Source organism: Genypterus blacodes, unplaced genomic scaffold (genome assembly GCF_046128005.1).
Source record: "Genypterus blacodes isolate CSIRO-AG114 ecotype Tasmania unplaced genomic scaffold, CSIRO-AGI_Gbla_v1 ptg000049l_1, whole genome shotgun sequence".
NCBI classification, from domain to species: domain Eukaryota; kingdom Metazoa; phylum Chordata; class Actinopteri; order Ophidiiformes; family Ophidiidae; genus Genypterus; species Genypterus blacodes.
In genome coordinates this window covers 100001-116330 of record NW_027466862.1, presented here as the reverse complement: position 1 = coordinate 116330, position 16330 = coordinate 100001, and the positions used below count along the sequence as shown (strand labels likewise).

General features: G+C 41.9%; 1 protein-coding gene across 1 annotated transcript in view; it reads left to right on the top strand.

Annotated features, from left to right (window-relative positions):
• The first annotated feature begins 15706 nt into the window (after positions 1-15706).
• cd59a (CD59 molecule (CD59 blood group) a) overlaps positions 15707-16330 on the top strand; it is a 2677-nt gene continuing 2053 nt past the window's right edge. The window contains exons 1-2 of the mRNA XM_076150107.1: positions 15707-15732; positions 15822-15903. Coding sequence (XP_076006222.1) covers positions 15822-15903 — 82 coding nt within the window. The 5' untranslated portion in view covers positions 15707-15732. The remainder of the gene's footprint in view (positions 15733-15821; positions 15904-16330) is intronic.

The following is a 16330-nucleotide window of genomic DNA, read 5'->3' as shown; positions in this document are numbered from 1 at the left end:
CTCTCCAGTGCTATTAGTTTTATTTCTTTGTTGTTTTACTCCCTCTGACATGACCTTCCTGATCCACAGATGGAGCCAGCTTTTATCCACCAGTTTTATTCCCTTTTATTCCCTTTTAACAGCTTTTAGATGCCTGGATTCACAAAACCTTATAAGGCATTTTTTAAGTACCATGGATAGCTCCGGCCGCCGTGGCCCAGTGGAAAGCTCCCAGAGCTAGTGCGCGGTCGACACAGGTTCAAACCCCGCCCGGGGATGAACACAAAATAACAAATCTAAGCCACTGGCCGACCGCGCGCATGACGGGGCCCCCCGGAAGAAAAGGGAGGGAGCCCGGGTTCATTTTATGTCCTTTTACTACTCTGTCTTTCTTTTAAGAAAATAATAATGGCACCTTATTTATGTATGTATAATTTATCAGCATGTTTTCTTACTCCTTATTTATGTACTTATTTATTTATTAATTCACCTTATTTTATCTTATTTATTCTTATTGGGAGGGTTTTAGGATTCTTTTTATTGAAACAGTGGGAGGGGAGGGGGAACACGACCCACAACGGCGGGGAGGGATGGTGGCACCTCTCAACCTCCAGGCAGCACTTATTTCACCTGTCTGTGTTTTTATATTCCTTATATTTAACCGTTTCTTTACAATATTTATTTCTTATATTTTATCATTATGTATTTCAATATGTGTTTTATTTTATTTTATTTCCTTACTGCATGAAGCACTTTATTGCACAGACAGGATAGCACTTTTGCTTGGAGACAGGGTCCACCACCCACTCAGCCTCAGGTTCGGACTACTCCGACTTTTACCGCCGATTTTAACTAATTTATCCTAACTCCTTTATCATTTTACAATTGCATGTTTTTATGTCATTATATATATGTGTGTGTGTGTGTGTGTATATACTTTTTACTATGTTATTTATCTATTTATTTATTAATTATTTATTATTCTATCTATCTCTTATCTATCTTACCATTATTATTTTATTTTTACTTGTATATACATGGGTATTTATTTATGCCATTTATTATTATACTTTTATCTGTCACTTTGGTTTGAACCCGGGCTCTCACTAGGAAGGGAGCGGTACTTTTACAGAATCTAGCTCTATTTTAGTAGACCACCGTGTGCCAGTGCTACACAAGCGTTTTACACGTGCAATAGCATTCACATCAATATTACCTAACCTTGCCAGAGCCACGGTGGTCTGTTTTTACCTTTGCCCCCCCTCTCCAGGCACTTCCTTCTCCACAGCTGCCAGGAACACCACAGCGCAGTGGCAACGGACAGGAGACTGCCTCCTTGCATCCCTGGGTCGATCCCCGCCCAGGTGTTGTCTGATGTGTTTTAACCTGCACAGTATTTTATCTCATTTTATTTTGTGCATTTTATTATTATTTTATTGTTTTATTCCCTTGGGGGGCGGTGACCGAATGACATGGACCTATGGGAACGAGACACCACCCAGTGTCACATGGGTAATAACATTTAAGGAAGTGGAAGCCAGAGCTGCCAGAATCCTCTGATGAAGCTTGACGCGAAACGTTAGGACTCCGATTTTTTTACAGAAGGGCCGCATTTTATGGTTTTAAAGTTATTTAATTATTTTACCATTTTATTAATTTATTATTTTATTATTTTATGGTTTTATGGTTTTATTTCTTAAACTTTTTTTAAAGACAAAACCTTCGGTTCTGTGTGTTTTTAAGCTGTTTTTAAGCTTTTTTATTTTTCTTACAAAAAAACTGTGTTTTACCGTGTGGACTTACACTTTTAACAACGGAGAAAGGAGGCCCGTCGCTGACGTGAATGGCGTATCGGGGAAAACAACAAAAAGGTGAGCGCACCCCGCACCCCGAGAGACGGACCTCCACCCGGCCACATGGAAACATCACCACACAGAACCGATTTGCGGCCCTCCGCAGTCCGGAGAGGCAGCCTCTGGCGGAAACTTCCCCGGTCACCGCCGGCAACCCCACTTTTATTAGGAAATGTTTTAAGATCATTCAGACAACACACCACAAGGGGATCATTTCTAACTGCATTTTTAACAACAGCTTTCCCCCAGGGATGTACAGGAAGGCAGTCAAACTAACAAACTTTGTAAAACCGGCCTGTCCCACCGCAGAAACCCTGGCGGCAGTGGGAAGTAATACAATGGCCTGGATGAGGGAAAACATGCGTATTTTAAACGAACATTATGATGTACAACTGGGGCTTTTATTGTCGGAGCTGGATTCTTTTAACGAGGCGGATTTTGGCACGGCAGAGAAATGGGCCCGAAATCGGTTTGGCAGGCGCCTACAGCCAGCCACCATTTTAGGGGCACGGGAGGCCATCTTGTGTGCCCTGGAAAATGTTTTAACTGTTGATAGTATGCCTTGCCATAGTCCGCCCCTTGTTTTTAACCGTACTGCCTCCCCTCCTATAGATTCCCTAGCAGCCTGTGGACGAGAGGCAGCTGTTTCTCCAGAGGCCTTTCCACCACTCATCACTGCACCACGCACAGCCACACCAGAGGCGCAGGCAACATGCACTTTAACAGCAGCAACCACGTTGCATGCGAGTCCACAACCACCGACTTGGCCCCGCAAGCGAACATCAAAACTCAATAATGTGGTTGTGGACTCTTCACCTGACATCCCAGGGGCCTGCGCCTCCGCACGGGACCCGATCCCTCACTCCTCACGTAATCCACCACCACACATCACGGTAAGGGAGAGAGGGCAGAAAGTGATGAGAGGGCCAAACGAGGAAATTATTTTCATCTCTGAAACAACCCACTCTGAGCCCTCTTCAACTCCCGAACCATCATCACCACCACAATCACCACTCACCAGTAATACACAGCCACATAGATTTACCAAACATATACACACTACACGCAAATACACTGACTGGCACTTAGATATCACACATCCAACACTCATTATCGGGGATTCCAATCTTTCATTGATCCCCGAACACATAGTACATACAGGCATTCAGATAGACAGTTTTCCGGGCGCTAAATTCATACACATAGACAAAATTTTACTCAAGTTAAAACCACACCCACACATAGAATATGTCATTATTTCAGCCGGCATTAACAACAGGGAACAACATCCACAAAAAACAGCAATAAAACAGCTTCAAGGCCTCTGGAGAACAGCGAAGAAAATCTTCCCCAATGCCTCCGTCCACATCCCCATAATCAACTTTTCGGATGCTCTGCCCACCGACCATCAGGAAAACCTCACTACATTAAACAAGTTCATCATTGCCCACTATAAATACCTCAATGATCTGAGCAGGCTGCGCTTCCGGGTGGGCTCCGATTTAATCCACTGGACCCGGGCTACGGCTGAGAGCATTTTTAAGTACTGGCTCCATCAAATAAAAAACTGGGTCTGATGGAGAAGCGTCGGGGCCCACTGGCCCCACGCACCAACATAGTAAACCTAACAAAACATTTTCTCCTTTCGGGCCCAGAGGAGGAGCTGCTGTTGAAGGGGTTAACCTTCATTCCTGCCGCAGTTCCGAGACACAGGGGGGATCTCGTGCGGGACGTCCACAGATTTAACAGGAAGCTAAAAATCATGGACTACTTTGACTACGAGGATGACTACCAACACAAACCATTCACGCTCCCATCACAGTGGGAGCCGCTACAGACACAGATATCATCACCAATTAATAAACTCATTACACATAACAAACAAATTCTACATAGTCATCCTCTTGGCCAAATAGTACCAAAATCAAACCTCACTCCCGCTCAGAAAACCGCAATAAAATCACTCAGCAATAACCCGGACATCATTATCAAACCGGCTGACAAGGGGTCCTGCATAGTGATCATGGACAAGTCCCAATACATACAGGAAGCACACAGACAATTAGAAAACACACAACACTACATTCCTATAACACACTCACTACAGACACACACCAAATACATGATCAAAGAAGTTGTGGACTCCTTGTTGGCCGGCAATTTCATCACCAGGAAACAGCATAACTTCCTGCTTCACCCGGACACACCACGTGACCGTCTGTTTTACCTCCTCCCCAAAATCCACAAAAACCCAGCTGAGTGGACTGTTCCTCACGAGGTTCCCCCGGGGAGACCTATCGTCTCGGACTGTGGCAGTGAATCTTACAATGTTGCGCAATATATAGACTCCTTCCTGCAACCCATCTCACTCACACATGATAGTTACATACAGGACACATATCACTTCATAAGTAAAGTCAAACACATAGTCATGCCTCAACACTCATTTTTATTTACAATTGACATAGATGCACTATACACAAACATCGATGCAGTGCGGGGGCTGGAGGCTGTCCGTCAAGCCTTCAGGAGACACCCTGACCCGCTCCGCCATGATGAGGCCGTGCTGGCCCTGCTGGAGCTCGGTCTCTCCCGGAACGATTTCGTTTTTGGGGACCGACGTTTCCTGCAGGTGTCCGGCACGGCCATGGGAAAAAGGTTCGCCCCCTCCTACGCCAACTTATATCTGGCGGAGTGGGAACGGACTCTCCTGTCGAGCTGCAGCCTCCGCCCCCGCCTGTACCTCAGATATCTGGACGACATCTTCGGGATCTGGGACCACGGGCCCGAGTCCTTCGCCGATTTCATCCACCAGGCCAATACTCACCACCCCAACATCTCCATAAAACACACCTCAGACCCCCTCACTGTTAACTTCCTGGACACGACACTTTTTTGCCTGGAACAGAACGACAACACGAAGATCATCCACACCAAAGTATACTTTAAAGACACAGATACACATAGTCTCCTTCACAAACACAGCTTTCACCCAAAACACACATTCACCGGCTTAATTAAATCACAACTGATACGATTTTATAGATTATGCACCCACATAGAACATTTCCATCACGCCACTTCAGTTCTGTTCCAGGCACTAAGGTGTCGTCACTATTCAAAACGACTCCTCCGTCAAATTAAATCAGACACTCTCCGGTACCTCACGGCGAAGGACTCGGCCCAAACCCCCTCCACTCACTCCCCTCCGTCGACACCACCCACTCCACTTCCTATCCTGAGCCCTCCACACGACCCTAACCTTAACCTCTTTCCCTCCCCTAACCCTAACCTTAACCCACCCCCACCGGCCCCCCACCCCCTACCGAGCCCGGACCCCGGGGATGCCGTCCGGATCATCCCCATCATTACCACTTATTCGGCATGCAACATTAACATTCACCGCAAACTTAGACACGCATTCACACACTCACAATCCACCCACCCCCCTCTCCGGCAATATAAACTCGTCTCGGCGTTCCGGAGAAACAAGAACCTAAAAGATTTACTTGTTTCTTCGGGACTCCGGGCGGCCCCTGAAACAGCGGCTCCTCCCCAAACAAGTGGATTCAGGAGGGTCGATCATGTGTTGGGGGGAGGAGTGTGTTTTATACTGGATCCTTTTAACATCACAACCAAAAACATCGTTTACTGCATTGAATGCAAACATTGTTTTAAAAGATATGTGGGGGAAACAAAGAATGCACTTTTTATCAGAATAAAGCAACACAAGAACAACATCACACACAATAATAAAGACACTCCCCTAGTGCACCACTTTTATACTCACGGAATCCAGTTTTTAACTTTCTTTGGCCTGGAGAGCAGCATCCTGTGGAGCGACGGCACACGCAAGAGAAGAGAGAGAGTGTGGATTAGGAGGCTGAGAACAAAGATGCCAGCCGGTTTTAACGTCATTTAATTATTTATATTTTATTTACGTTATTTATATTTTAGCCGGTTTTAACCTTATTTAAGTATTTATACATTCTTTTACGTTGGGTTTTAGTCGTTTACGATGTTTTATGTTCTTTTTACCTCCTCTCAATCTCTTTTTTATTCCACAGTTTTATTCCATCTTTTAGATGCTGCTCTCCAGTGCTATTAGTTTTATTTCTTTGTTGTTTTACTCCCTCTGACATGACCTTCCTGATCCACAGATGGAGCCAGCTTTTATCCACCAGTTTTATTCCCTTTTATTCCCTTTTAACAGCTTTTAGATGCCTGGATTCACAAAACCTTATAAGGCATTTTTTAAGTACCATGGATAGCTCCGGCCGCCGTGGCCCAGTGGAAAGCTCCCAGAGCTAGTGCGCGGTCGACACAGGTTCAAACCCCGCCCGGGGATGAACACAAAATAACAAATCTAAGCCACTGGCCGACCGCGCGCATGACGGGGCCCCCCGGAAGAAAAGGGAGGGAGCCCGGGTTCATTTTATGTCCTTTTACTACTCTGTCTTTCTTTTAAGAAAATAATAATGGCACCTTATTTATGTATGTATAATTTATCAGCATGTTTTCTTACTCCTTATTTATGTACTTATTTATTTATTAATTCACCTTATTTTATCTTATTTATTCTTATTGGGAGGGTTTTAGGATTCTTTTTATTGAAACAGTGGGAGGGGAGGGGGAACACGACCCACAACGGCGGGGAGGGATGGTGGCACCTCTCAACCTCCAGGCAGCACTTATTTCACCTGTCTGTGTTTTTATATTCCTTATATTTAACCGTTTCTTTACAATATTTATTTCTTATATTTTATCATTATGTATTTCAATATGTGTTTTATTTTATTTTATTTCCTTACTGCATGAAGCACTTTATTGCACAGACAGGATAGCACTTTTGCTTGGAGACAGGGTCCACCACCCACTCAGCCTCAGGTTCGGACTACTCCGACTTTTACCGCCGATTTTAACTAATTTATCCTAACTCCTTTATCATTTTACAATTGCATGTTTTTATGTCATTATATATATGTGTGTGTGTGTGTGTGTATATACTTTTTACTATGTTATTTATCTATTTATTTATTAATTATTTATTATTCTATCTATCTCTTATCTATCTTACCATTATTATTTTATTTTTACTTGTATATACATGGGTATTTATTTATGCCATTTATTATTATACTTTTATCTGTCACTTTGGTTTGAACCCGGGCTCTCACTAGGAAGGGAGCGGTACTTTTACAGAATCTAGCTCTATTTTAGTAGACCACCGTGTGCCAGTGCTACACAAGCGTTTTACACGTGCAATAGCATTCACATCAATATTACCTAACCCTAACCCTAACCCTAACCCTAACCCTAACCCTAACCCTAACCCTAACTCTAACCCTAACCCTAACCCTAACCCTAACCCTAACCCTAACCCTACTCTAACCCTAACCCTAACCCTAACCCTAACCCTAACCCTAACCCTAACTCTAACCCTAACCCTAACCTCTAACCCTAACCCTAACCCTAACCCTAACCCTAACCCTAACCCTAACCCTAACCCTCTAACCCTAACCCTAACCCTAACCCTAACCCTAACCCTAACCCTAACCCTAACCCTACATAAATAAGGTGGCATTATTATTGTCTTAAAAGAGGAGGGGGTGATTTAAGGTGTTCTGTGTCTCCTCAGGGTTACAGAAATAATAAATAAGTAAGATGTTTAAAAAAATAAATAAATATGGAAAAACGATTGAGAGACACCATTTCACGCCCGATAAAATGAAAAACAGAATAGTAAAAGAACATAACATGAACCCGGGCTCCCTCCCTTTTCTTCCGGGGGGCCCCCGTCATCGCGGTCACGTGCGCGGTCGGCCAGTGACTTAGATCCACTGGGCCACGGCGGCAGGAGCTGTCCACGGTACTTATAAAATGCCTTAAGAGGTTGCTGAATCTAGGCATCTGGAAAGATGATGTCACTGTTATTTGGCTGTTAAAAGTGACTAAAAACAGGTGGATAAAAGCTGGCTCCATCTGTGGATCAGGAAGGTCATGTCAGAGGGAGTAAAACAACAAAGAAATAAAACCAATAGCACTGGAGAGCAGCATCTAAAAGATGGAATAAAACTGGAATAAAAGGAGATTGAGAGGAGGGAAAAAGAACATTAAACATCGTAAACGACTAAAACCCAACGTAAAAGAATGTATAAATACTTAAATAAGGTTAAAACCGGCTAAAATATAAATAACGTAAATAAAATATAAATAATTAAATGACGTTAAAACCGGCTGGCATCTTTGTTCTCAGCCTCCTGATCCACACTCTCTCTCTTCTTTTGCGTATGCCGTCGCGCCACAGAATGCTGCTCTCCAGGCCAAAGACAGTTAAAAACTGGATGCCGTGAGTATAAAAGTGGTGCACTAGGGGAGTGTCTTTATTATTGTGTAAAATGTTGTTCTTATGTTGCTTTATTCTGATAAAAAGTGCATTCTTTGTTTAGGTTAGCTAACCCTAACCCTAACCCTAACTCTAACCCTGTTATAAAATTTGATAAAAGACCCATAATTCAATGAAATGACTTCAAATTTATGGTAAACATGAAGAGTAGAGTATTGAACAGTTCTGTACTGGACACGTGTGCCAGTTCACAAGTGTCTGGTACACGCAAAAGCACTTCTTTTACCTTACCTAACCCTGAGACAAGGTTTGAACCTGCAACCTTCTGGTTGGAAGAGGGCAGCTTTACTCTTTCAGCTAACTGCATTGTAGCTGGTTGACTTCATCTGCTGCCTCACAACCACACAGATGGGACTTCAGCCAAAGCTTTTAGCCTCAAATTGAGAACGTCAAACTGCTCTTCCCTGATGGCACGTTGTGTTGAGGAGGGTGGGATGAGGCTATTCAAAGGCCAAGCCAGGGGTACCCCTGCAGTGCCCGAGGACGGCCAGTTCCATCCCCCCCAACAGTCTCGGGGGGGAACCGCGGGGAGGGGGTTTTTACCTCCCCGCGTTTACGCAGTTCTGGAATGGAGGGGTTATGCACCACAATATCATGGCCAGCTGGACTTTTCACAACATCACTCAACTTAAATTTCAGTTTAGGGTGGGGATTGGGGAGAACTCATACTCTTTAGCTGCCGCAGCCCTAACAGTAACTTTCATACATCATTTCAATACAAGCTCAACAAATAAACACAAACATTTATGAAGGCTACAAATGATCATTTGACAAAAATTACTTTATCCATAAAGGTATTGCTTGAATGTGGAGTGGAAAAGCTGATAGTGACATGCTTGTTTTTTTCACCAATCATCTCACCAACGTCACAACACAATGACTGACGGGAAGAAAAATGCTGGCCAGACACAAATGGCAAATACAAAAGGTAAAGTTTCAATAAAATACTCAAATGAGTAGTAACATTGTTTGTTTGTTTTTTTGTGAAGATTAATATCCTGTCAATGTATTACTGTGAGCTTGACACAAAACAACAAGCTCATGTTGAGCAATTTCACATGTTTTGCATGCTAAATGGGAGTGTTGGATAGCAACACTTTTACAAATCTTCACACAAAAGAGGCTTCTTCAGCTGCTTTGGGTGGACAATCAGCCATGTCAACAACTCTTACTAATCATGTCGACATCAGGACAGGGTTAGGGTGACAAGGGTGAGTGACACGGATCACTCAAATTACCTCTCAGAGGGGAAAAACATGCAGAGCTGCAGCCAATATGCAACAATACACACAAAGGAAAGAGTATACACAATACACATTTGGATGGAAGAGCACAAAGACAACACACTTAGAGTATCAGATATATCTTTATATACATACACGTGTTGCACTTACATCTCATGTTTAACACACACACACACATCAACACTAACACTCAACATTCATACTCACTGAACAAACAGCCTGATCATGCACTCAACACCGCTTATGGAACCTGCACAGGGTTAACCATCAACTCATACAAAGGATGAACAGGGATTCTTTTGCCCGTATGGCTCAGGAAATTACATTCAGAGGGCATACAAACAAACTTAAGCAGCCTGCACCACTACACATTCTGCATGCTCATGTAACACATTTACACTACAACAACTATTTCACTAAATTACATCCATTACAATTCTTTCAGTTTACTATCTTTATCCAAAAGTACATTCAAACATTCACATACAAAAACTATTGGACTTCATCCATTTTGAAGGAACCCATAAGGAAACAAATACTGACCCCCTGTGGACATAAAAGGGTACTTCACAAAACATTACACAATAGCATGACAACTACAACACCACTCAAAACACACCACCACTGACAAAACATTACATTACAAACAATCACTATTAAGCACCTGGATGCCTTAGGAACTAACTTCTTCATTCACAGGCACAGTGTAAACCAAATAAATGCCATATTTAAATGGACATCAATACAATGCAAATGTGCCCACAGGGAAAAAAACATACTATCTTAGTTACAACACAATGTCAAACATCACACAAGTAACATTTACAGGGGACTTTATCTACAATTCTTCACCATAGGTTATATGCAACATGTGGAATACAATGGAAACAACACTGACAATCACATTCATTAAGGACCGCATTTACAAACAACTCACCAAAAACAATACACATTCTGTATGATAAAGGATACACACAACGCATCTGACCTACACTTATTAAGAAAGACAACTCATCACACATTTATGCTGGATTTAATACCATATATTATTTACATCACTTTAGTATATAGTCATTCCTTGAGACTAAATCAAGGGAAAATAGGCAAAAAGCGCAATTTCAATCACCAAACATACACTCATTTATCACAAATCACTGCAATCAAACACTCAGTGCTCAACATCGCAAGCTCCACATCAACTGACAAACCAAAATGCAAATGGCAAACATTCCATAAAGAATTAAAAATGATGCAATCCAGCTCTTATCTAGTTAAACGGTTGGAAGTCGTGTTCTTTATGAACGATGCTACTGCCGCCCCGATGCCACACGCTGCACGGGAGAGGATAAACACATTCCAAACCCTCAATCACTCACATATTTGCAGTAACATGACGAATGGAGCACATGAGCTGTCACACTCCGGTGTCAAGTACAAAACACCAACAAACTCGCCTAGAATACACACACGTCATCAGTTACACCACGCAGAAGACACAGAAACACAAATCACAATCGGAGGGCAATAACATGTAGAGTGGAGCTGGAAACGCCGGGAAAACAAGCCTCCAATGACCGATGCAGCTTGACTCCACACGGCTCTCATCTGTCGCTCTAGCTCCGCGTTATGACTCCTTTCTTTTGTCCCTCCCCCAGGTGTCCTCTAATTGGCTGCAGCTGTTCACATATCCCATTACTTTAGATCAGCGTGGACCGATCAGCGCTTCACAAAGATAGGATGGGAATGGAAACCGTGTTTTCAGTCCTTTTTGGGCGATCTCGGGAGAATCTGCCTGGATTTTAATCCAGAACACTTCTAAGGCCACCATCATTTACAATCTTCTTGTGTGTGCTTGGATGTTAAGTATGACGTCACTGAGACCGTCTTCACATGTGTCAGGAAAGATAAGATATAGATAAGTATAATATGTTATGATATGTAAAAGTATCCCGAGGGAAATTACTGTGCAACAGTTACAGTACAGCAGTGCTTCTCAAATAGGGGGGCCTCGACAGAAAACAATTGAGAAGCACTGCAGTACAGAATGAAACGAGAACTAGAAATCTCCTAGACTAGTGCTATAAAAAACGTGCAAGAATGCATACAGATAATAAAGTACACACAATAAGGGGTATGAAGTACATACAATAGGGGAATAGAGTACATAACAGTACAAGTACATAAGGAGGACAAGGGTACAAAGTGCAAAATGTGCATCTGGCTGGGAGGTAAGAGTAATTACAATCTATACATCTACAGCATACACATGTGTATATTTGATATACAGCAACATGTTGTGCTATATGCTATAAAGTGGCAGTGAAACAGTTTGAGGGGGGATAGCATGTCGGACAAACCAGGCCTCCCTTAGCCTCTCTGCCACGTTTAAGGATGTATCCACAGCTTAATTTTATCTGTGATTCTGTGCTCATCTTGCAGACCTGAATGAGGCCATCCCAGAAACAGAACTACTGGACCAGAGCATCCGGAAGGGGCGGTGCCCAGCTGTCTGTCAAGACACCGCAGCACCGTCTCTCACGCTCCCGTTAACCAGAGGGACATGACAGCCTGGACAGGAAGCTAGAGTTTGGTTTTAAACTCAATCATTGTCTTGTAGATTTTTTTATAACACAGCTGGAACTTAGGATGAAGAAGACATATGAATCAATGGGTCGCAATGTGATTAGTGTAGGACAGTCTATTGGCCTCAGCACGAGTCACGTCATTGGCTGTTCCCCCTCGAGGGCAGTACCACCAGCTGTCCAACGCCACATCCCAGGAGGCCCTGGAAAAACCCATCAGCCCCCCCTTACAAATCATTTGATCCCTCAGAATTTTCACCAGTTTACCTGAGGAGGAGCCCCAGGCCTGACAGTGAAGGTAACACACTCACACTCACAAGACAAATTTCAAGTCATTCAAAGGTCCCATATAATGCTCCATATGTTATGACATACAGTTACAGTTGTACAGGGTTAACACAACACAAACGCAACACAACACAAACGTCATTACACTGCTGCTACACCTAAACGCTATTTTACCATAGCGTTAATAAGAACAACTGTAAATGTAATTCTGCACAAAAAGGTGTTTAACCACAAAAATTAACATTTAGCTGAATAAGATCCCCCGTAATCCATAATATGTAATGTCACCTAAGAATGAATATTACATTTTAGGTTGGTCAACATTGCATGGCCTCAGTGTCGTCCGTCCGTCCATCCGTCTGTCCGTCTGTCTGTCATTGATGTTAAAAATATTTCAAATGTTCAGGTCATCACCACAGATTCTTTTTTGTTTCATGCCCATAACAGATTTAATAATGAATGAATGAATATAATAATAATGTTTTTCAGCAATTAGGACACCGATGGTTTATTGTTTGGAAAGATATTGATCAATTTCCTGCTAATGACTAAGTCCTCACAAAAGTTTAAGTCTGTCTGTTCCTCTGGTTAGTGATAATAAATGTGTAAACATCAAACTCTCCTGTAGCTGGTAGCCTGTAGATTCTTTGTGTGTTGATCTGTGTATCACAGATCTGACTGTAGAGTTGTTACTTGCTCAGTGATATTAAATTGCTGTTCACATTTATATTTATCTCACTATATATATATTTTTTTGCAATTTGTTTTTATTGAAGCAGATATTGTACATGACATAATGCATACAGGTTAAAGGGGATTTTGGAGATAATTGTTTATATAGAAAGAGAGGAAAGAGGAGAGAGAGAGAGAAGAGAGGCAGGTTGTGGTATCCCTACTATTGTTGTTGAACTTTATACATACATAGACCATGAGGAAAAATACAAGTGGGCTGGATTTGCAATGAAGTCATAGGGTACATACAGAACTTACAGGATGATGTCAAACAGCAATGTAGGTTAGAACAAATGGCATCATAGGTTGTGCTAGAGAGAGAGAGAGAGAGAGAGAGAGAGAAAGGGGAGGGACAAACAGGAAATGAAAAAAACCAAAGAGATGGCATCCCGCCCCAAAACCCCACCCAACCCCGCATTCCTACAACCCCGCATTCACACACCCCCGTCCTGGACTGCCTGAAATGCAAAATAAAATGATAAAATAAAATAAAAAGGATCTGATCTGTGTTCTTGTAGTCAGTCACTGGTCTGGCATAGCCTGTAGATCTGTGAAATAGGAGAGAAAAGGTTGCCATCTCTGATAGAATTTATCAGTGTTATCGCACTATAAAACATGACATGGTTGTCACTGCTTGTTTTTGTACATAATTTTCTTGGACTCCACTAAATTGTTGAACTCAAGTGAAGTTTTGTTTTTTTGGGTAATCATTATTGTTTTATTTTTTTTGCAATTTGTTTTTATTGAAGCAAACATTGTACATGACATTGCGCATACAGTTGTAGTTTTTTTTTGTTGATGTTTTGGAGATCATTTTTTTATATAGCAAGAGGGGAAAGAGGACAGAGAGAGATAGAGAGAAAGAAGGGAGGTTGTATTATCACTACTATGTGGTTAAACTTTATAAGTAGACCCTGAGGTAGAGAACAAGTAGATTGAAATAGCAATGACGTCATAGGGTAAATACAGTTTTTACAGGATGATGTCAAACAGCAATGTAGGCTAGTACAAATTATCATAGGTTGTGATAGAGAGAAAGAGGGAAGAGAGAAACAGAAAGAAAAAAACAAGAGAAGACATCCCACCGAGAAACCCCACCCAACCCCACAGTCTCACAACCCTGCAGTCACACAACCCTGTCCTGGCCCGCCTGGGATGTAAAATAAAATGAAAAAATATAAAGGAACTGTTAGGTGTTCAGATTCCCATTCACTGGTCTGTCATAGCCTGTAAATCTGTGAAGTAAGAGAGAAACGGTTGCCCCTCTCTGATAGAACTTATCAGTGTGGCCCCTCATAGTGTACTTGATTTTCACGAGTTTAAGAAAATACATTGTATCCTTCAGCCATTTTTAGGTAATTGTCAAGCTTCTTAAAGCTTGATGACTTCTCTAACATTGAATTTCTCTCATCTTAGGACCTCTGTGCTCTCACTCAGGTTGTGTCACTGCGTGAATCCTTAGCGAATTTTCCTGCTGGTTTGAATCCAATTTGATATCAAGGTAAACATCTGGGAGAGTGTTAGCTTCAATACTCAGAACAGGAAACAACCAAATTGAATTGATTAAAGGTGTGTGTTATTAAAGACGAGGTATCAACCAGTAGGATAGGATGGTGATGTTTAATATTAAATGTGACTACAAATATGTAACTGAAGACTGTCACACACATTTACACTTTGACGTGAACCCTCGAAAGTGGAAGAAAAAGAAAAAAAAAAGATCTCTTACTAAGTGTTGGAATATCCAGTCATCACCTGGAGTCACCCTGCACATTCTGCACCACACCTACTTCAAGTAAGGAAAATGTCACTGTATATCATAACAATACAAGCCAAACAATTGTACAGACAGACATCAAATAAGGCAAATTAGTCATGATATAAGTCTTTCTTTGGACATATTGCCGTGTATGTCACAGTTTCATTGTTTGTGAGATTTCGTTGGAATTCTTACTGAATGTAGCTGTGGTCTCCTGGTGATAAATCATGGAAATGTTTGTGTGAGAGAGAGAGAGAGAGAGAGAAAGAGAGAGAGAACTGTGAACACATTGTTTGTTTTGGTCAGAGGCTGATGTCCTCTCCTAAACCTTGACCCTTTTTGTTCCTCACATAAAGACGTTCTATTCCATTTCTTGGGCTCCTATTGGTCAAAGACATCATCTCCATCCTGTCTTTGTTTCTGATTGGTCAAAGAGATATTCACTGTGAAGTCTTTGTTTGGGGGCCATTCAAGGACAAACAGAGGACACACTGGAGCTTTTATTCATCTAGGATGAGATAATCACCCAACAAACCAAGTCAACTTGGAACAAGTCTGAATATTTGCAAAAAATCTTTCTATTATACTTGTTGACAGCGGGAGGGAGGGACAATGTCTATATCTGTCCAAGACAGTCTGAAGTTAAAATATCTGATAACTTGTAATATCTCATTATTGAAAGTTATCATGCAGCAACCTTTGATTGTTAGTTCCAGCAGGGGGCGTATGCTTCATATTCACTCTCAAATATTTTCTTCAAGGTTTAATGTAAAAATATTGACTTTGTGTGACAGGAAAACACACATAGGCTCCTCCCAGGGGGTATGTCCTCTGGACACAGCTGTCAGTTAGTCGTCCTAACTGTCAGTACTGACGCTGCTGCTGCTGGGTGAGTACACACTTTACCTTGGACCCTAACAGACACACACTTTGATTAGCATCATCACATCAGCGTGTCATGTGTGTTCCTGGTTCCAGATGTGTGAGAGCTGCTCCCAAGTAAAAATGAATCGCTCCCTGATCGTGTCTTTGGTGCTCTGCTCCGCTCTGATTGGCCAAGGTAAAGTTAATGTGACGCTACTCCAGAGTTTTATCTCATGATGTTATTAAGCAAAGTTGTAGTGTAGCTTTATAAATATATAGTTCAAAATAAAAGGTAAAATAACTATTTACCATTTCAAAAGGTAAAAAGAAAATAAATCTTCCTACCCCCAAAAATCAATAAACTGCATGTATTACATCTGTTGTTAGACTTGTTTTTACACTTGGATTGGGTATTATAACGTTGTTGGTGATGAATAATTGTGTTCTGTACCAGAGTGATACTGGTGAGGCCACATTGTCACGACTCTGTTATTTGATTTTTATTTATTTTTTCACATGGGGGAGAGGAGAAGCAAAGACTGAGAGAAAGAAGAGAACTAAAACCATAAATATAACCAGGTGGTGTAATGGGAATGAGAAAAGAAGACAAAGGGAGACAAACC